We start from the raw sequence: 21,150 nt of genomic DNA on the forward strand, positions 1-21,150 counted from the left end.
CTGAAGAAAGGAAAATGATCAGCTTTCATTCGAAAAATTAATTTTTGTGTGTATGCCATTAACATAACAGAACTAATTTATTCAAGAAAATTTAATTATGTAATAATACAGCTCTATCTAAGGTATTTATTGCAATGAATTATTTTATTTATTTCTTTCTTGATTCAGTTCTTGATTTACATTTATTTTTTCAAAATTTTTCAACATCAGCTAATTATTTATCACTGAACCCTCCCATCCCAACAGTTCATTGCTCTCCCTCTTCCCCATTCTCCCTCTTCCCCACTCTCCCTCTCCCCCACCCTCTCCCTCCCCCACTCTCCCTCTTCCCCACCCTCCTTCTCCCCCACCCTCTCCCTCCCCCACTCTCCCTCTTCCCACTCTCCTTTCCATCCTAGTTTCTTGTTTCAATTTCTGCAGGGGCGTCCGAACCAACGTAACGAAATACCGCAAGGATCTATTTTCGAGGGCGCTTAAAAAGATTCTTTTAAAGAACTCGCAGAGGTTAAACGCGTTTGCCCAATTTCAAATGAATAAAGGGGGTAAGTTTCTAAAGAAACTCCGATGCTGTGTCTTTGGGAAAATAGAACAGGGTAATTTGGTATAATCAACTGATAGCTAGCCCTTTGTTTGAATCTGACAAAGGGCTAACGCTCGAAACGTCAGCTTTGAAACTCTGAACGGTGACTAATTTTCGATATCAACTCGGTTGATAATACCAAATTACGCTGCAAAATTTCAATTTATGTTGATTCAGATGCTTTTTTTAAGAGTTGCGTGGGAAACAGCATTCTCTAGTCACCAAATATAATTTGAACATTATACTGGGGAACTTCTTTCCCAGTCCCCTCTTAACCCCCTCCCCTCCCCTCCCAAGTAAGAATTTCTCGTCCAATTTCAATTCCAGTTGTAATATCTGTTAAAGTTTTGAGGAGCCAACGGATGGTTCGAAATGAGATGGATTAAACCAGATTTAACTAACAACACAACAAACACGTTTATTACTTTTTGCAACTTTTGTCCCCAAAACTTATCTTGTTCTCTTCCCGCTTCCATTTCCTTACAATCCGACGCAGTGCTGGATCAATAGAATATTTCTACTGACCATAAAATCCTGTATTTGAAAGATTAAATTTTGCGATATCAACATGAACATGTAATAAAGTGGTAACTGAACTTCATGTCGCGCAATTTTGGTCATACTTGTAATTGCAATTCGAAGTTACGCTACGTATTTGTTCGAATCTGCAAATTACACTTCACTCAGTTGAATTACAATTATGAATGCGCTTAAAATGTCTCATGCAGTTCTTGAAACACAAATAATTTTGGGAAGATGCCTTTTCGGTAATATTTTTTTTCTTTCATATTCTATGAAAGGATACTTCATGTTTTCAAAAATTTTGCCACAAACCATTTTCTGAGAATAATATTGGTACTTTCTACTAGATTATTTCTCAAATTTTATTCAAAATGTGATTCGCAATTTTGTCATTGTATAATATGTTATAAACATTTTGTCATTCATTTTCAATAAAATGATACTTCATGTTTTTAAAAAATTTTGCCCCAAACCATTTAATTTGTTAATTTCTCAAATTTTATTCAAAATGTGATTCACCATTTTTGCTCAAAGAAAATGGCAATTAACCAATTGTTCATTGGCGAGCTGTGACACAAGTTCAATGAACGGAACTGACAGAACTAATTTTATCATGAAAATTAAGAAAAATTTCACAAAGCCCTGAAACAGACAGGAAATCAACATTATAACAAGACGCTAAATGAAATATGCAATTATTTTTCGAGAAACACATTAATTTCTCCACTTGGTCAATACAGGGTGATAATCAATTTTACTGCAAAATTTAAGTATGTCCTTGTTATTCAGCTTCATGTCTCTGAGCCGTTCGAGGTAATTATTGGTAAGGTAAATAGTGGCCTTTGAATAATGCGTCTATCAAGGAAATCTTATTAAAGTTTTATTTGCTTTTCCTGATCCAAATAAGTTTGACATAAACTAAAAGTTGTTTTCCTCCAATCAAAACAGCTTATTCGTTAGTTTTATTAATTACATTGATTACTGATAACAAACCTAGATGAAATCGTCACTGGCTAAAACCTGCTCTCTTAGAAAAATTATTACTTGTTGTCAAAAGTGTAAATTCTTATTGATCTCTCTGGTCTTTGTTAAATTACTATTTTTATAACGAGGCTATTGTTTTTGGGCAGATCTTGAACAAAGGCTTCGGAGCGAAGGGATATTAATCTCTCTCCCACGTATTAGAAAAGTATATTAAGAAAATGTGTCTATGCAATCAACGCGAGATATGATTGAAATGCATCTTAACAGCACAGACGAAGTAAAATTTCCTCTAATTCCTCATATTGCACCTATTTGGCCGCCAGACAAGAGAATTGAATATGTCAAAGCCCGGAAAGCTGCTTTTCGGCGTTTCGTCAGGAAAAAAATGATCCTGTTTAGGTTTCTGCAAAGTATGAATTCGGGCATGAAGGATTTGTTTTCGGAAGTGGTTGACAGTGGGGATGACGCTAATAGTATTGTGAATCTCACCAGAAATTTTCAAGAAGAGCAACGCAAGAAACACGAGCGGATTTTCGAGATTCAAATAGAAGCTTATCACAGAGCGGAGAGAAAGAAAACTGCTTGGGGAAAATCCAGATTTGACGAGGACAGATGTAAGGTTCCCAGACAGAGCCTCACAGTTACGAGTAAAGGGAATTTAAATGATTCATCGAGCCAAACCTACTATACTTCTGTGATATTCCAACGGGAGACAGCGCTATTACTTAGACGCAACAAAACGGATGAGGTGGTTTTTCCACAAAAAAATGGTGTGATGAGTTTTCCGCAAATGGATAGTAGCAACAAAGATGCAAAACACCCAGTCAGCGACCCTCGCTTTCAACGTTTATTGACTTGTCTTGTTCCTCCAGCAAACAAAGGAGAATTCGACCACGAAAACATGAATCCAAGGAGGGCAAAAGAGAACAGAGGATACAGAAGAGACAAGGTGCAGAGCGGATTAAGTGGGAAGACGTTACATGAGAAATGGCTTGCAACCATGACGCCTTAGCATCTTAGGAAGAATGTTTCGTAGGAGTTAAGCACTAGCAATTAACTCTTGTTTTCATGGGAAGAAATTCGTCTCTAAGCTGCGGGAAATGCAACCAATAAGTCCAAAACTTGATGGAAATAAAATGATTTCATTGTTTGACATTGACGTTGTGTTTATCAACATAATGTGATGAAAACAGCAAAAGTCGTTCATTTATTGAATGACATATAAAATGGGAATAAATGGTTCTCCTGTTTGGTAAACTGGAGCGCTGGTCCCAAGGTCCGTTTTAATTTCCTTTTACGCGGCTGTTTTTTGTCGCACCACCTTATTTGGGGCCTGGGAACCTGGGTTCGAAGTCATATCAGCAAAACCGCAGTTGCGGGTATGGAACCTGGGAACAACGGGCCTTTTGAGATGGGAACAGAACTGACTTTTCAATGAAATCCTGGGGTAGTGTTTGCCTTACTTGAAATTTGGAGTCAGGAACAAGCTCTTCACTTCTTACCTGTTCTTTAGATTTTTAAACATGAAAGCTGACCTACGTATACATGCATCCATAGAAGAGAATATAAACAGTGTACAATCTCTTTATGATTATTACCCAGTCGCTCAGCTTTTAGGACCCAGTTTTAATAAGAACATTGAGATGTACAAGCATATGGTAAAATGAGGCTGTAATTGTACGAACCATGTTCCTGTGTTATGAAACTTAAAATTATAAAAAGATTCCGACCAAAAAGTTCCTCCTCAGGCAAAACTTGTGATCGCCAGGAAGCTATTGACAAAATGAAAACTCTTTTTCAATGAATCCATGCAAATTATTACAAACTTCTGCTATCGGTCTCAGCACAGTGACCACGTCTGATCGCCAATACGGATGACAAAGGTATACTCTCGATTGCAAAAACCTTGACACCTGAAAAACGTCAGCGATGAACGATGAAAGCCTACGGTTTTGTGGGTTTATATGTGCATAATTATATCAATTAGTTGCACATGGTAAATAATGGAAGCCATCCACGCTTTTGTGAAGAAAATAATCATCAAAAACAAAAGTTTTCCATGAATAATGGAAAAGCAAAGCATTGATTATTTAATGGTACTAATATTTCCCATAAAGCCGTTGGGTCACTTCATTTAAGGATCATGAGCTATTTAGGTGTCAATGTTTGTGCAATCGAGTGTTCCTATCATCTCTACTACATGTACGTGTTACCTCTAGACGCGAAATCAATATTTACTTATAATTGACAGCCGTTGAAACGTGTTATATTTACCGGCATTAAAAGATTATAATCTATTGAAAGAAAGATTAACGAATAACAAAACGTGCAGGCATTGACGCTGTGGTTTGACGTCAACCGATTTTATGCTCTCAGAATAAATAGAAAGTTGCATCGTTACCGATTGGGCAGTAAAAGGTTCAAATTTCGCTTAAGACTGAACCTTTTCATGTGCGAGAATCTTTAACTATGGAAAAGTTATCAAGTTCTATGCCGGTGGTGCACGTTTCGCCAATTTGGCCAAAGCGAAGGAAACCACGATCTTTTAAAAAGTCCACGAACCTTTTCATGAAAATACTCCGATTCATACACCCTGATTCATCAAACTGTGCAGTAGAAGTCACTGAACTAACTGACGAAAGCGTAGAGAAGGAGAAAAGGTTAAAGAGAGTCAAGAGCTTTGCAAAATGTAAAGAAGATTATTGTGTCAAGGAAAGAAATCGAAATGGGTGGACAATGTACCGAGAGAAAATGAAGTATTTACACTATTTGGAAAGAATGGAAAATGGATCTGGAAAACGCAGCAAAGTTGCCATAACAGTACCGACATTTGCACAACTTTTACCAGATAATAGAATAAACGAAAGGAGGCAAAAAGGATTCTTGAGTTCAGAACAAACTGGTCTTGAAAAGTTCGCCCCAGGTGTGCATCTAAACACACCCAAGGCAACTGCAACGAAAAGTCAGATTTCATTCATGGATGCAAAGCTTGATCCAAGATTTCAAAACTTGATGCGGTCTCTTACACCAATAGACTGTTAGCTACTGTTAGTTCAAACAAATTTAGGAACATCAGACAAATTGTTGTAATGCAGCGTGAAGAACTCATGCAGAAAGCATTACAGGAATTGCTTTCCAACTGCTAATAAGGAAGAGTATGTAATACGGTGCTATCAAATGACAGGCATATAAAATGATCATGGGCTCATCAATATTAGTATACCCGTTCCTCATGGTCAGCGGAGCATGTTACTGTAGACTCCCTGTCTATGTACCTGGATGTGTAATTACTCTAACATAGCAAAATTAACGCTTGTAGTACAAGTAAGGTAATGAAAAGGAAATAAAAGCGCCAAAGTTGACACAAATTGGTTTGGAAATTGCTTTTCAATTAAAAAAATAACACAAAAGCGGCGATAAATTTTTGATGGGAGAAAAATTAACACCACTAAGACAGAGGAACAGAATTTGTTGAGACAGTAGGACCAAATTTATTATAACTCATGATGTAAAATTCAGATACAACGTTTGTATATTTGTGTAATTTTCTCTAATCGTAAGGTTAAAAGGCTGGAATCTTTCCGCTTTTTACGTTGTTTATCCTTCGCGGATCTCCTTACTGATTAATTAATGCTTTTTGCAATTGTTTCTTAGCTGTCAAAACTGTCCGAGGCACAATGTGTCGAGAATTCAGGAGGAACAAGATGGAAATTTAGGTCGTGTAAATTAGTGATCCAATTAATTAGTGACGCGCAAACAGAAAGCAAAAAAAATAAACGCGATTTAAAATAGGCGTAAATTTTCCAATGACGTTGATCTGATAAAACATATATTTAAAAAAAAAAACATAGTTACGTGTTTCAAATTTACAATTTCACGAGCACTTTCGTTCGTGGCGTTTTTGTCCAACTTGATAAAATCAACGTTGTTATCAGTTACATGTTTCAATTTTCAACGTACAAAAAAAAATTCAATTAAAGTGTTTATAACAAATGATCATTCCATAACTTAAAACACACACTGTAAACCTTCTCCTTGTTAAAATATGCGATGAAAATCCGATATTATATTTTTCACTCCATCGGTGGACTCCTTCCCCTGTTCATTATTTTAAACACCAGGCGACAAGTATCTTTAAGGCAGATATCTTTAAAACAAATCTCGCCGCATTTATCAGAAAAGTTTTCCTTTCTTGTCGTGGCTTTTCTTTCTGCCTGAATCCCTCTTCTTAGAGGCACAAGTTGCTCAATAAGGCGGATAAATCTCTGGTCTAATAACGGGTTCTTTTCATACAAATATGAACGACTCGTTTGGTTGGCAGACACAGGACTGGTGCTCGATTCACCCTCAGAGGAAACGGCTTCCTTGACCACAACGCCCTTTTTAGCGGCTTGCGTTTCACAATTAGAATCATATTCCGCATCAGAATAATCACCACAGACGTCTTCAGCAAGCTGATAATCAGCTGTGAAACCATTCCTCTTAGTAGTGTTGTAAGCATCAACCAAGTATCGAAAATTTGTTAGTCCTGAAGTGACAACATTCTGGTTTTCATCACGCAAATTTTCGCTCTCAACTTCAAAGACGTCGTTACGTTTATCCTGCAAATTCGCCGGCGTTTCTTCGTCTGTGGACGCCATAAGAGATTGTTTCAAATCGAAAGTCTAATTTTTTAGACAGATTTGACAGTTAAGAGAAGTTTTCTCTTTGTGGTCAGTTCGAGAACAATCATTTGATAGACCATTCACCGACTGAAAACGTTTCCATGATAACCAACAACCTCTGGCGGATAAAACAAAAATGTTTCAAGCACAAGAGAGATTTAAACCTTTAGAAAACCACCCATAGACTGACGATTACGAAGTTTCGAGTCTTGTTGCATATGAAATTTCCGGCTTAGGACTGTTTCCTTGAAAATTTCCTAATCGCAAGCCTCGCAGTCTTTTCCTTTTAAAATTCGTACAATATTGTATTTCTATCCATTATTCTTTTTAAGTTTTATTATTCATCCCTATTTTCGACAGAAAAGTGTTTAGATTTAAAATTAAAATAAGCTTAAGCCTTAAACCATGTGATTGCAATCGCTGTCATGTGAATTCTAACGAGGAAACTTTTCGTTGTTTAGTTACAAAATCATTTAAAATAATGTCTTTATATTTTTTTATTTGGAAAAAAAATATTAATTTTAAATCCAATTTTAAATACACTGCTAAAAGCGTGAAATGCATTTTCGCCCTCGAACTATCGGACTTGAAATTGTTTGAAAATTCATCTGCGAGAGTTAAGGTTTTCATTGAGACAAATCATCCATCACCATTTGAAAACGTCGCCTCCATGTTAAATTCATTTCATATTTGTTAACTAACAATTTGAGCACACGGGCGTGTGATTTCAAACTAAGCTAATCTGGTTTTATGTTTTGACTCTGCTTAAGTTTTCACTTACGTGAGTTACATCGAGTTACCTATTACTTTACAGTAAAACAAGTATATTTGTAAACTCTTTCGCTCGTAAAATTTTCTGCACAATTAAGTTTAATGTAATTCAGACAGGCCCGGTTTCCATAGTAACCCGCTCAACAAATCAACAATGCAAATAGCATCACCCACGTGGGATTAGTGGGTAATTCAATCAACGCACGATGAACAATTGCGGTCTTAAATTTCCACTTCTATGCGGTTCTTAGGGAAAGTATAGACAATACCGTGCAAACAACTAATATTCCACTTAAAAAACATGACACCAAATTGATGTTATCCACTGCACGAATGCATAGTGGCATCCTAGAATGAGATGATTGGAAGATTTGGATGGCAACTCGGAAGTGAAGACTTTAACCGAAGTGATTGAGTTACTTCAAAGACGTAATTCAAATCTCGTCAGTACGTAATTGTTAACGAAACAGCCAGAAATCTATTGTACAAAGAACTGGTATACTGATTACATCAGAGAGTTCCAAGGCTTTTTTGCAAAGTTCGTAGGCGGATAAACGCGTCATAAAAAGACTATACTTCTTCGTATTTTACACTGATTTCAAGAGTTGAACCAGAAAACTTCCACTGAACGCGTATTAAGTGAAAATCTCAATAACGTACGTGTTGTACTGCGGTTAGGTTACGGCGCACGCTGAGCATTGTTGCAAGGAAGAGGCCGCTAAACCAAAGCTTGAAAACAGATAAATTAAGAAGTACTTGGATATCTGTATTTCTAAAAGAGCTATGCGAAACAAGAAGAGGAGCGACCGTCTTTGTGATTGCATCCCTTACGGGAAAATTGAACCGAAAAAACTGGAACGTCTTCAAAAGAATCGTCAGAGACAAATGTGTTCCTGGCGAGACATTGCGCCATTTAGTGAACGCCAGGAAGAAGAGGTCACAGTACGTCCAAATAACTCAGTCAACCGACTCCTTTTCCCGCCGATTTATGAACTTCCGAGCATAACAAACCCCGAAGCTTACAGGGGTATGTGCAACACTGGGAACAGAGAGCTGACATCGAATGAGGTACATATGACTAACAGTGGCCGTGCTGTTGAAGACTATAAGGGCAAACCATATCGCCATGATTGCTCTTTAGCGCTTAAAAGCCACAGACAAGAGGAGGAGGAGGACAGATTCGCTAATAGTGAGTGCAGCGAGCTTGGAAACAAGACGGATTCACAGTCTCTAAAATTAAAGTTACCCAAGTTGACAGGTTTAAACGTTGTAAATCAAAGACTTTCGTAATATATAGAAAGAGCTCAGAAGAACTCGGAGCTTGACGATGATAACACAGATGAACTGATCATGGAAACAGGCTTCAGTATTTGATGTACACAAGACGTAGGCGATTAAAGAAAAGAATGTGATCAAACAACTTTTCGCCTTGGAGTCTCCAAGAATCAAAGCGAAAATTTGAAGTGTTCAAGAATTTTCAGTAAAGGATCTTCAAGAGTAAAATACGCAGCTACAGTTGTGTTCCAAGTCGTATAACTCTGGAAAGATGGATCAACAATTAAAGTTATTTGCTTGAAGAGTGAGACTCAAATCATCTGATATCACACGGCAGCAGTAAATTGTGTAAAGAAAAGGGAAATGCCTCTATTTTCTTTTGAAATTGCTTTAACTGACTTATATCTGAAACTTTTGTGATAGCAAACTATTTTTTCTTCGACGGAGGTTATATTACATGAAGTGGAAACTTTGATCTTTCTCCACAAGGAAACACATATTTACATTTTACAGAGCATTTCAAACTAGCTCGACTTGATCATGGCAATAAGGGAATCAGTTAAAGTTATCAAAATATGAGGAAAAGTGTGGACCTTTTATAATCTTAGAAGCCTCTTTCTGAAACCTCTTCTGTCATGTAAGCATGATAAAATTTTTTTGATTTAGAGTATCAACGCTTTTAACTGGACTGCCTTCAACAAAGATGTTACCTCAGAGAGTATAAAGCTTCTCTGTTGAAACATCACTGAGTCTTTAATTTGCATCATCAATGCTTTTCAAGTTGGTCTCGCCAGGTTCAATTATATTTACTTTATTTACTGACCCTTTCTGTGGTAACCGATGTTGTTGGTATAGAGAATCAGTTCGTCGCGATTTATTAAGACAATGGGAGTTACCGCCAATGAGAGAAACGGGACTTGTGCCTCAAAAAGTAAATGTGAAGGGTCTTATAACAAAACTGAGCAGCATTTGTCGGTTAAAACTCTGTGAATATGTTGACCCAGTACTAGTACAAAAGAATAAGTATTTGGTCCCTGATATTCCCAACGGGTTCAACGTAAAAACGTGATTGACCGACTGTGCAAATACTTCTGAACTGCTTAGACAAAAGAAAGCATTGAAAAGCACTTGAGTTTCTTTAATCTTAGCTTTTTGTCATGCAAAAGTTAGAAACCTTCATGGCATTGTCAAGTTACTGGATTCGTGTACACAGTTTTCCACCCTGAAAACGCTCCCTTTTTATAGACTCGTAATGTTTATTAAATCTTCACTAAGCAGTGTTGTTTGTCAGTTCTTTACATCAAATAAAGGTTATGGTGACCGTCATTGTTTCTTAAAAGACTGGATTTCTGTTCTTATCAATAGTGTCAAGAATTATTTTATTTTCTCTTACGCTTTGTTGAAAAATCAATACATAGTACTTTAGTTAACTGTTAAGGAATTCCATAAATATGGCGAAGAAAAAAGTCTGGCTTATCGTAAGACCAATTATTAAAAATTATGAAAAAGCGTTGTGTTTATTCTTTCCTTTACGGCTTCTAATATCCTCTTCGTTTACCTATTATTTAAATCAATTGTAAACGATGTCTCTTTTAACTTGCATGTTTACACTTTACAGCTACTTTACACCGAAATCCAGCCATTTTCTGTTTCCGTTTTGGCAGCTAAGTTTGTGACTCTCTTCCAAGCCGAAAGAAAGGTAAAAGCAGGTCGTTTAGCGATTAGGGAAATCAGAAAAATTTAATGAAGACAGCAAAGCTTTATGTCTATCATATGGGAGAACTTTCTAGGCATTGTAATCGTTATGATATATATTATACCTGAAAACCAATTAGTATTTGGATATGCCTAATTGTCAATGATCTTTTCTCGACCAATGAAATGCACTGCCGGACTAAGGAAATATCTTGTGAAAAACAAAACAAACGTCATTGACTTTTAACTACAGGATTACTTTAATGAACAATCGAGAAACAACACCGCTGTCTTTTAGCGCGAGATGTGGGCAGCACTGAACAAAACTACTGTCATGTAATCATGGATTCAGGCATGAAGTTTGGCCACAAGCAACAATCAGACGCCATAAGTAAAGGAAAGATCGATGAGAAAATACCCTACAGACTTTGTTTTAAGGACAGGGTGAAAGACACTGATACATCGCTGATAGAAGAAAAGAGAACGTCCCAAAGGTTTTATGATCAGGAAAGATTGCAATCGCGCAAGGTTTTACGATTGACAAGGGTGCATTCTGTCGAAGCAGTCCAAACAAACTCATTTCACGGTGACGATAGCACGATAAGATTGACTAAAAGGATTCCCTCTGTGGAAAGACGGACCATACCGCCTAGCTTATATCTGCCTTATCTATTAGTCAACAAGGATGCTTATATCACTCCCGTATTCAATATGGCGACTTACAAAGGGTTTCGAACTCAGGAAGAAAGAAAGAGGTTGTCTTTGTCCAAACAGTTGGAGCGTTATCAAAAGAATTTGCTTCACGAAGGAAACTCGGAAGAGAAATGCTCTGCAGTTCCTGCAGTGATAGATATCTCAAAACCTGCCAAGTTAAATGTAAGATAAACAATAAGTCGAAGCAAAGATAATTGAGACAGCGTACGCAGTGAGTTTATCACGGGTACCTTGGTGGTAAATCATTGTATGGCTACCATCACTGCAGTAAATTAAATGCAACTTTGCTTGAACTGCAATGGAATCAATTTTACATCAGTCATCAAATCTTTAAAAAATTTATCTTAAACTTCATATTTTCATTTTTGGATCAATTTGGACGTAAGAATAATGTAATCATTGTCATAATTTCGTGTTTATATTATTTATCAGTGTGTATGACCAATGTATGCCGGTGTCATCAATCCTAGGCCTCAACAAGAGATTATAAACTGGCCTTAAAGAATAAACTTTCGATATTTACAAAGAGACAAGCTATTTGTTACCCGAAGAACTTGGCTAAATCTTAATCATAACAAAGGCCAAAAACAGCGGGAGATTGGAGGCCCCTTCCAAGGTCGAACCTTCCTCCCCCAAAATAACACATAAAATTACCCACACGTTTTGATCCGGAAACTCCGTCGTTACCGCAGTATAAATTGTTGTTTCCTCAGGATCGCACTTGTCTAAGTGATACGATCTAGAAGGAGGATTTATTTCAGTTCCCTTTTGTCATTTCGCACACACTGGACGGCGTTAAAAATTACAAAGGGATTCGGAGTTGCTTGTTTCAACAAACTTTGCAAAGGAGATTTTGGAAATATCCGTAAGGGTAAGCGTTCAGCTGTATGCCTTTATATGCCCTTCATTAAGATAAAATCTCCAACGTTCCAAAACGCTCCGCTGCCTCTGCTATCCTGTCTGTGGAGCACAGTGAGCTGTTAACTGGGAAAGCGTCAGCCCTTCGCCAGAGCGTTAGCCCTGTAGCCCTGACGAAGGGCCAACGCTCGCAACGTCAGCCTTTAAACCCTGGGGCCAATTTACGTTATCAACTCAGTTGATAACACTTATTTACTCGATTTTGTTTATCACTCGTATGATTGTATTCCAATCGTTCCTTTTACCATTATTAATCAAAACTATAACAAAATTCTGGAACGTAACTGAATATCACCAGCCCGATTTAATTTAGACACTAATAGGGCAGATTACGCGTTATGTTTGTAATTGGACGGTGCAATAGGGCAGTTAAAGGGACAGTTAACACGTCATACCTGTGTAAGTGGAGAGAACGCGTCATTTGCGCGCGCTTTTGTCTCGCATTCCGCCGAGTTAACATGACTGCTTCGCGGTCATCCGATTTTGTTAATCACTTGCATGATTACAGACCCAATTGGTCTCTCTTTTCTGCTCAGCTCACTATATGTTGAAAGATGATGCGGAAAGGCTAATTCAGGCGCAAAACACTTCCTTTTCACGACACATGTTCACTTCCTTCGAGAATCAACCGCCTAAGCAAAACGGCGCGGGTTCAGTTAATACGCGTTGCGAGCCTATCAAAAGTACAAAGCTTTCGTCGCAAATCTTTTCCTCCAAAAGAAGCGTATAAAAAACTTTTGATTGTTGAGATATGATAAAAGCTAACTACGCATTTTCAAAAGACAAATAAAACACAACTGTTTTCCCAATAAACAACATCAGTGAAGCGTTTGGGTTAAATTTCACCGAAAACAAATTAGTGGCCGCACAGGTTCCTGATCAAATTTCCTTGCGCTAAAAGAAATATGTTACAGTAACCATATTTTGGATCCAATATGTAAACCGTCCACTACAACTTCGCAGTATTTTTTTTTTAGTTTAAAACCTTTGATATTTGAATTTTTTATTGTCATCATCTTTCCTTCCTCGTTGATCCTGATAACTTTAAGAAAAACAATTAGTTCAAATCTCCATCTGATTTATATAAGAAGGAAAAAAAAAAGGAAAAAAGAAATACGATGCATTTGCAATGTTAAAAACGGATGTCCTTTCACTTCTTTGGCGCCCTTGCAGACTATCCAAACAAACCGTGAACGACTTCCTCGTAAAACAAACACTGAGGCTAAATCCTTGAATAATTGATTTTCCAGCCGCGTGTAACTTTAAGCAAAATAGAGCAGATATGTCGTGTTAATATTCAATTGACTCAATAAAAAACCATTTTGGCTGTAGAAATCGTCGTCATCATTTCCAGTGCCTCGTGGGCACGGTGTTTTTGCGAGCTACAACATGATCAGCTTGTTCCAACTTGGATACCTTTCTTTTTCGCGCTTTCATGACGACATGATAAAGTTTAGGGTCTCTAGGATCTAAATGAGGAATCTTAGAAGGATCAGGAATCTTAAGAATCTTTTCATATACTGTTCCTCTAAACGTTCTTTTTCGAAAATCGTCTTGTTCATTATCCTGAGCGTGGTTTGATGGCAAACACGGTTCTCGTTGATCTTGATAAGGCTTTTTTCTTGGATATTTAACTCCCTCTCTGTTATATTCCTGGTTTTCTGCCAGCAAAAATGGAAAACAACTTCCCGCAAAAGCATTTTTGCGTTGACGATTCAATCGAGTAATCAAAGCTTCCCTATCAACCTCGACTTCAATATCCCGAATTGGGGGCAACGGTGCTCCGATGGAAGTCTTTTTGTTGTTCTTCGAAATAATCTGATATGTCTTCTCTTTGCTTCGTGCCGTCATATCCAGAAGCATTTCTCTTTTCAGTTCACAGATGGACTCCTTTCGACCTTTCAACCACATGGGTGTCTGATCAATAACAGTTGTGGTCTTTCGTTGTCTTTGAGTCTTTCCTTGTACGGTTGATTTCCCTTCTCCCCCATCTTCCTGTGCAATGGAAGGAAGAAACTTTGACAAAGATTTCCTTTGAACTTCCGTGAATTCTCTCTGTCTTTTATTGCATTCATTCGCTACTCTTCTCTGCTCTCTTGATATAACATTCAAGTCAATCTCGAGTGATTTTAGCAGACCTGCATTTGTGTGACTCGCATGTTTCAAGCCGTATTTGTTAGCTATTTTGATTTTGCTTTGCTTAGGAAGGTTGCGGATCCTGGTGAGCTCCTGAGTAAGTCTATCGTCTGCATTTCTTCTTGCGGCTTCAAAGTCCATAACTTTTAGTAATTAAATAAGACGTGTAAATAACCCGATTTGTGTTTGTATCGTCGATAATCCGTGGTATTTTAATCGCCTCTTTGCAGACCTCCGTGCAGCAGATTACTTCTTCGATTCCGTGACCATAACACTTTGGTCTTCACGTTTACACTCCTCCACTCGCCACCGAAAACTAACACATCGGAAATCCACGCTTAAAACCTTCCCGAAACGTTTGTAACGACGTATGCTATAGACTTATCCCTTAATGAAGAGGACTAATTGATTCGTTAGACACACTGACCGTAAGATGAAACTGTATGGCGTCATTTTGGTGTTCACTTGCCTTTTCCGCTAAATCATGTGCCTTTTGTCGAAACTCTACTTCTTAGCTAGATTTCCGTGTTGTTTTAGCTGAGTCTCCTCGGTGACACGATCCGACCATGCCCATCAATGTAGAAAAACATCTAGGTTATCTACTGACGACCTCTATTACCGCTTGCGCTAATTTAATCACTGCTACTGAGTCGACACGACACTTCAAGTTCACCGCATTGTAACAAGGTTAGATTTTAATACTTCAGTGTTGAGAGACATGAGATGGCAAACGTCTCCAAGAAGATTTTAAGCCATCAGCTCTAAAGTAAATACAGAAAAAGCCTTTCAAAGGGTGCTCATATGTTTTTGTCTCAAGACTTACCTAGCAGGATGTTCCATTGTCCTGTTATTGGATAGTTGGCCTCAAAAGTCCACAATGTGAACAGTTATTTGCCAGTTCATAATGGAGCGGATTTCATATGCAAATACGGTATAGTTTATTACTTTGTGTTTGTAAACACTGTACTTTTATTAACAGCTTCTCTAAAGAAATATATGGAAAACACTTTGTTTACGAACGGCGATGGCTTTTGTTTTCGTGATAAATTTGGTCAGAGGAATGCAGCTGATGAAGACATATGTCAATTGGCAAACTGATTCTTCGGTCTCGGTCGCTTGCTTTCTAGCAGAATAAATTATTCATAGAGAAAGGTGGAAATGAAAGGCGAATGTACGGATTTCAACATATGTTTTTAAAATGCAATCTCCAAAAAAGCGTAGAACGGCGTCACGAGAAAACAACTGCACCACAAATTTCTCTTGATTGGGCGGAAATAGTCTAGGTCAGTCCATGCGTTTCGTCTACCGTGAAATTAAAGCGAGTTCCTCGTAGCAGTGAATAAACAGCAAGGTGCGTCTTGTATGGCTCCAGATGGACTCGGAATTAGTCTTCAATTCAATCTTGTTGCTTTTTAAGAACCTCTAAGCATTTTATCAGCTCCTAAGTTGTGCCAAGAGATTGTAATCTCTCTCTTGGTCGTACTAATGTAAGTGTAAATTACGGCTGAAAATATAGTCGTTAGAATCGTTACATCCGGATTAATTTCTTTCAGTTTTTTTATCAGTATAATTTTCAATATTTCGCGGGTCACTTGACACTTACGATGGTTTGAATGTCTTGAATTTTGTTATCTCGACTGTAAAAGATTTTCGGATGGTCGTACAAAGAAGTGGAGTGGGTTAACCTTGGACTTCTCACGCAAAAATATGAGTATTTCGTTTACAGCGCTCGATAAGGATCCTTTTGAGTAAAGTAAAGGTCATCCATTTAAAGAGTCAAAGGCCTCTTACGTAAATGAGTTTTATTTAGTTGAATGGAGAAAAAGAAAAAGGATGACTGGAAATAGAATCCGATTTCGTCTAATCTTGAACATCAAAAATTTTTTCAGTTTATCGCGTAAATTGTAATTCTTGTAATTCTGCGTCGGTGGGAGAGTATAACAGGGTGATTTAGTCGTGTCAAATTGAGGGTAAAATTTCCGTACCGCTCCATACTACTGTAAACAAATCTTTTTTCCCAGTGGAAATGTATTGTTTTTGTCATTGTTTTCTCTATCCAAGAACTGAATGCATAATGTAGTATGGGGCTGTGCGGAAATTTTACCCAACTGAGTTGATAGCGTAAATTGGCCACCGTAAATAGTTACAGAGCTTAGTTGGTTCGTTTCGCTCGTTGGAGGCAATAGTTCAGTGCACAGTTCAACATCGTATCTTACAGTGCAGCAAAAAGTAAACTCAGCAGCAACTGTAAGTGTTATTCGTGAATATTACACCTTTCTTTTCTCTAGTTTTATTTTTAAAGTTTTGGTTGGCAACTTTCTGTTATAGTGTTAACCGCACTTGAAATCTTAGAGGAGACGCTGAAAAAATTTCCTTCCGTACTTGTCAAATCTGAATACTATCAAATTCAATTCATATCAACGGTTGACGAATGATCAGTACTTTACTGAGTCACGAGTCACAAAATCAGTGAAGAAAAAATTTTGGCGCGCCGCGCGAAATTCCGGGAGTGAAGCGCATAGATTAGTTCGCACAACGCGCTAACATTATTTATTTTATTTAATTTTTCACCTGTAAGGGATGGCTGGTAGTCTAATGGCTAGAGAATATGTCGATGTTATCATGGCTATGGCATGTTATTAATTATTCACATGACTAGAATAAACGACAGATGTCAGATGTTTTCATCTTCAATTTTTACCGTTGAGAAAACTGTAAAAAGCAACAACTGACTTTCGTGCGCTATTGCGCTCGTTATCTTACAGTAGTTAATGCCACAATGCTGCGGCTTTTGAGCTTAAGTTCAAATTAAAAAAATAACAAAACATTTTTAGTCGATGGGTTTTTGCAACATCCGTGCCCCAGGGCATAAGAGGTTTGCGAGTCGAATTTCTTTAGGCCGCATCATGCAGCAGTTAGAGCAGTTTGTTTTGAAATCGTCCAACTAAGTAACAGCTCGCAAATCGTCAGATCCATATCCTATCGCAGGTTCGCAGTCTGTAAATACGCTTTTGACCCCCTGCACACGCGAACCGCAGGGCCCGGGAATTCGTCCTTGCAGTTTATCAACAAACAAAAATTCCGCGCAGTTAGCATCACCAAGCGAACAAATTTACGTTTTTATGTTTTAGGCTTTATGACTGATAAATCTTCTAAAATTTTAACAGCATGCACTATATCTTTGGGATTCCCAGCGCAATATTTGCGCCATTAAGTCTGTTCACTCCTCGCTAAACCTTTGTAAACAAATTAATTCATTTTGGCGTCATAAAAGGTGTTAATGAAAAAATTTACACTTAGCCACAAACAAACAAGAGTGACAGGTGAATCGATAAATGCGTCAGAATAAGAACTCTTATGTCGATGAAACTCATCTTCAAAAATTGTAACAGTCATCCAAAAACCTTTGTGTTTCAAACAATTCGCTTTACTTTGAAGCTTCCTAAAGCGGTGAATGGCAGAATTAAGCGTCCTTAAGAGTTCTTAATGCGTTTCTTTATTAATCCATTGAATTCCACCGGGACCTGCTAAATTGCAAGATTTTACAAATTCTAATTATGCTATGAAAGTTTATGCAAAGCGAGTATTCGTCAATTAAATCGCTCGCGCTGTGTAATTAGAGTCTTTGTAGATGTTTATCAAACAAAGTTGATTAAGCCACCTGATCGGAGGAAATGCAAAAATTTTAAGAACGCCCTGAAGTGGTGAATTTGGTCGAATTGATGTAACGGTGTGGTTTTGTTTCAAGAGCCCTGAGGAAAACGGATCAAGTTTCGTAACAAGTAGTCAAGCAATTCATAAAACGCACTAAGACCGGCTAGAATTGGAAATATTTCAGACAGGGTGTTGATTCTTAAAAGACCAAAAAGCACGGAAATGTGGTTAAAGAATTGAGGCTGTTTTAGTGGCTGTTAAAGACATTATTTCAATATGAGTGTTAGTTCATCAAGATACCCGCTTATTCGCATCAGCAAGACAGGAGAAATGAGGCTGAAGAACAAGGTTGGAAATGCAATACTCAAGGAAAATGCCTACGAAGATCGAGCACTCAGCACGCGCTTGGACGAGTTATCTAAACATCAATTCAGGCAAGATAAATACATGACTTATAGACAGCTTGAATTTGCCACAAAGCAGGTTTCGGCGTCAGAAGAACGACCCCGAACGCTAAATGGACAAGAAGGCGTCAAACAGGTTCAACAAAATGTCGATAATGGCGAACAGTTACCCCCGATAGATACGCGAGGAAGATCAAATATCGTAGCTTCGAATTTAGAAGCGTGTCGCACAAATCCAAGCGGGGAATTAGTTGGAAATGATAAAGCAAAAGGACGTTGGGAAAAGGCAATAACTCTTGTTCGATTAGCGGTGCAAAATAGGCCATCGCAGAAAGGCAGCGCAAAGCCGTTGTCAAGTCCTAGGAGAAAAATATCTGGAAATAAACACGTCGATGTACACGCGAGCGACACGCCGGATCGACATCAATTGCCACCAATTCACGGAAACGAGGGAATACTTAGGGAACCGTTAGGGTCTTCAAAGAGAAAGCCACCGCTTCGAAAACAGCCGAGTTTACCAGAAATGCTCAGAGTCTCTCGAGAAAAAACTCAAAAATGCCTTGAGGATCCGAGGTTCATGAAACTCGAGCAGTGTTTAAGCGAGACAAAGGATCATCCAGAATCGATCAGACGACCCAGAAAAAATTCAAGAACAAAACGAGCTTCTTCGGACAGAATTCGCGACATGTACAATAATAATAATTTCAGCTAAAAAGGCATTTGGAGAGGAACTCGACTATGACTGAACTTAAAATTATAAATTATTCAGATCATACACAGCTGTATACATGAAAAAAGAAGCTTAAAATCTAAAGAAAACAAACTACTGAGTTCTCGTTCGAATTTATTTGAAACGCGCTCTGTACAAAAATATACGTATGGTGATTGAAATGATTGGTAATACAATAAAATTATGAGCCACAGCCTTTTTCCTTAACTTCATATGCTAACCCACATGCAAGAAACTTGCGTAAATATATGTGTATATATATATAGTCATATATTCAAGTATTATTTATGTTAATCTTGACACATAATTTTTAAGTTTAAAAACAAATTAAAAGTATGGATTTGATGTGGGTAACTCGTTCCATTCCAATTCATTTCCCATTGACAACCAAAAAGTGGATTTTAATTTTCAAGTCACGTCTCTAAGGAAGAGATCATGCAAAAAAACATCTGTCAGTTATCAAAAGGTATATACACTTATTTATTCGTATAGATAGATTATTTTGTTTCGGTAATTAACAATTTAAAAGAACAATTTAAAACAAATATATAGTTTGGCATCAACAGTTATTTCAAGCGTGTTAAGATAGGTGACCGCAGGCCGTTGACCCGTGAAAACGTTCCTTCGAAAAACACAAAGTACGTGCAGACAGACTTTGACGTAAGGCTTCTCTGTCACGTCTGAAATCTTTTTTCAAAGAGTAATCTGCTTTTTCTCGAAGCTTAGGGTATTACAATTTATCATCTATCTGCTGACGGGGGCGAGCGAAGAATTTTCCATGGAGGCAGGGAAGGGTCTTATACCAGGGACTTGTTCGTATTTGAATTACACCTTGATATCAGTATGCATATTCTCCACACTGTATACAATTCCTGAGGTGCTAACAAAAAGAATTTGTTCAGCAATCAAGAGCTTCTTTAGTTCATGATCTTTTCTTTTATTCTCCTGACCTTTATGATTGATCCAGGTTGTGATATTGTAAGGAGAAATGAGATGCTTGTCACTCTTGAGGGATAAAGGTTTAAGTAACTGAATAAGCAGTCAAAGAGGGAAATCACTTACATCTTAGAAACCCACCCATCACCCGCCCCCTCTCTCTCCCACCGACCACGTTTTTGGCCCCTGTTCAGTTTGTACTGAAAATGTTTGACCTCGTTTAAAAACGTGTAGCTTTGGATAATCCGGTCGAGAATAATCCTGCAAATGGTGACTGATGTTTCGATAACCAAAAGGGAAGTCATCATCAGTTAGTTCAGCGAAGGGGGAAGGGAGGGGAAGTTGGAGGATTTTGGTCGCGTCACAATAAAATGTACCTGATCCCCCTTACGGCTCTTTAGACAGTTCTTATGATCCTACTCTGTTGGCAGGCAGCTTTTTGAAGTCCTTCCCCCTTTATTAAACTTTGTTGGAGGCTGATCCTCCTTGCGTTGCCCCTGTAAACCATGTGATACCCCCCAAAATTCTCCGACCGCCCCCCCCCCCCCCCGCCACTAGTCCTTCAATCAAATTCAAGTCGAGTTCAAGCGGGGAGAAGAGCTCAACAAGCCTTGCGCCCCTCTGTTATCTTAAAAACCATGAGATCCCCCCAAATTCCTCCTTCCCGCTCCCCCTATTTTTAGGATTTGGAAAGAGTTTGAAAATTCCGTGTTGTGTTTCCTTTTTCACTGAAAGTTTTCTCCATCTTCTTATTTTCCTTATTGCCGCGAATAACAGCGCTAGAGCAACGAAGAAAGAAAAAATTTAGAGTACTAATTGTGTTTTAACAAAGCAAAGCAGGTCATCATAAAGCTTTGACGAGAACGCTGTGGGATTAGTTATAAGCCATAAAATAACACATGTGATCATAAAGAGTATATTTTAATACTTAGCAACGTTATCAAGTGCCAAAATAAATAGGAGAAATGTAAGCATGCTACAATTGTACATATTTATTCCGGACATTAATTTAAAAGTGTCAAGTCTTGATCATTTTACGTTTGCTCCAATATAAGGCTCTATTTGTGTCAGTTTGGAGTAAAATCACGGCTCATTTTCATTTTTTAAAGGCAAGGAAAAGTTGTCTAGAGAACCCGTGAATTTTTAATGCATTCCATAGTCTCCAAT

General features: G+C 37.9%; 4 protein-coding genes across 4 annotated transcripts; 2 read left to right on the forward strand and 2 right to left on the reverse strand.

Annotated features, from left to right (window-relative positions):
• The first annotated feature begins 4,480 nt into the window (after nt 1-4,480).
• LOC131785919 (uncharacterized) lies at nt 4,481-5,387 on the forward strand. The gene has a single exon (XM_059102874.2). It carries the CDS (start codon nt 4,556-4,558, stop codon nt 5,126-5,128), a length of 573 nt encoding a protein of 190 aa, XP_058958857.2. The 5' UTR covers nt 4,481-4,555; the 3' UTR covers nt 5,129-5,387.
• A 239-nt stretch (nt 5,388-5,626) lies between these two features.
• LOC131785910 (uncharacterized) lies at nt 5,627-6,860 on the reverse strand. The gene has a single exon (XM_059102866.2). It carries the CDS (start codon nt 6,724-6,726, stop codon nt 6,160-6,162), a length of 567 nt encoding a protein of 188 aa, XP_058958849.1. The 5' UTR covers nt 6,727-6,860; the 3' UTR covers nt 5,627-6,159.
• Nucleotides 6,861-12,948: 6,088 nt separating this feature from the next.
• On the reverse strand, nt 12,949-14,968 carry LOC131785897 (uncharacterized). The gene has a single exon (XM_059102855.2). The coding sequence runs from the start codon at nt 14,398-14,400 to the stop codon at nt 13,468-13,470; it is 933 nt and encodes a 310-aa protein (XP_058958838.2). The 5' UTR covers nt 14,401-14,968; the 3' UTR covers nt 12,949-13,467.
• Nucleotides 14,969-17,847: 2,879 nt separating this feature from the next.
• LOC131785896 (uncharacterized) lies at nt 17,848-19,634 on the forward strand. Its single transcript, XM_059102854.2, has one exon. It carries the CDS (start codon nt 18,190-18,192, stop codon nt 19,027-19,029), a length of 840 nt encoding a protein of 279 aa, XP_058958837.2. The 5' UTR covers nt 17,848-18,189; the 3' UTR covers nt 19,030-19,634.
• The last annotated feature ends 1,516 nt before the right edge of the window (nt 19,635-21,150 follow it).

The sequence above is a fragment of the Pocillopora verrucosa genome, chromosome 9 (assembly GCF_036669915.1).
Source record: "Pocillopora verrucosa isolate sample1 chromosome 9, ASM3666991v2, whole genome shotgun sequence".
NCBI lineage: Eukaryota > Metazoa > Cnidaria > Anthozoa > Scleractinia > Pocilloporidae > Pocillopora > Pocillopora verrucosa.

Coding starts and splice junctions, on each gene's coding strand:
- LOC131785919 (XM_059102874.2), top strand. CDS start 4,556: ATGGAAAAGTTATCAAGTTCTATGCCGGTGGTGCACGTTTCGCCAATT.
- LOC131785910 (XM_059102866.2), bottom strand. CDS start 6,726: ATGGCGTCCACAGACGAAGAAACGCCGGCGAATTTGCAGGATAAACGT.
- LOC131785897 (XM_059102855.2), bottom strand. CDS start 14,400: ATGGACTTTGAAGCCGCAAGAAGAAATGCAGACGATAGACTTACTCAG.
- LOC131785896 (XM_059102854.2), top strand. CDS start 18,190: ATGAGTGTTAGTTCATCAAGATACCCGCTTATTCGCATCAGCAAGACA.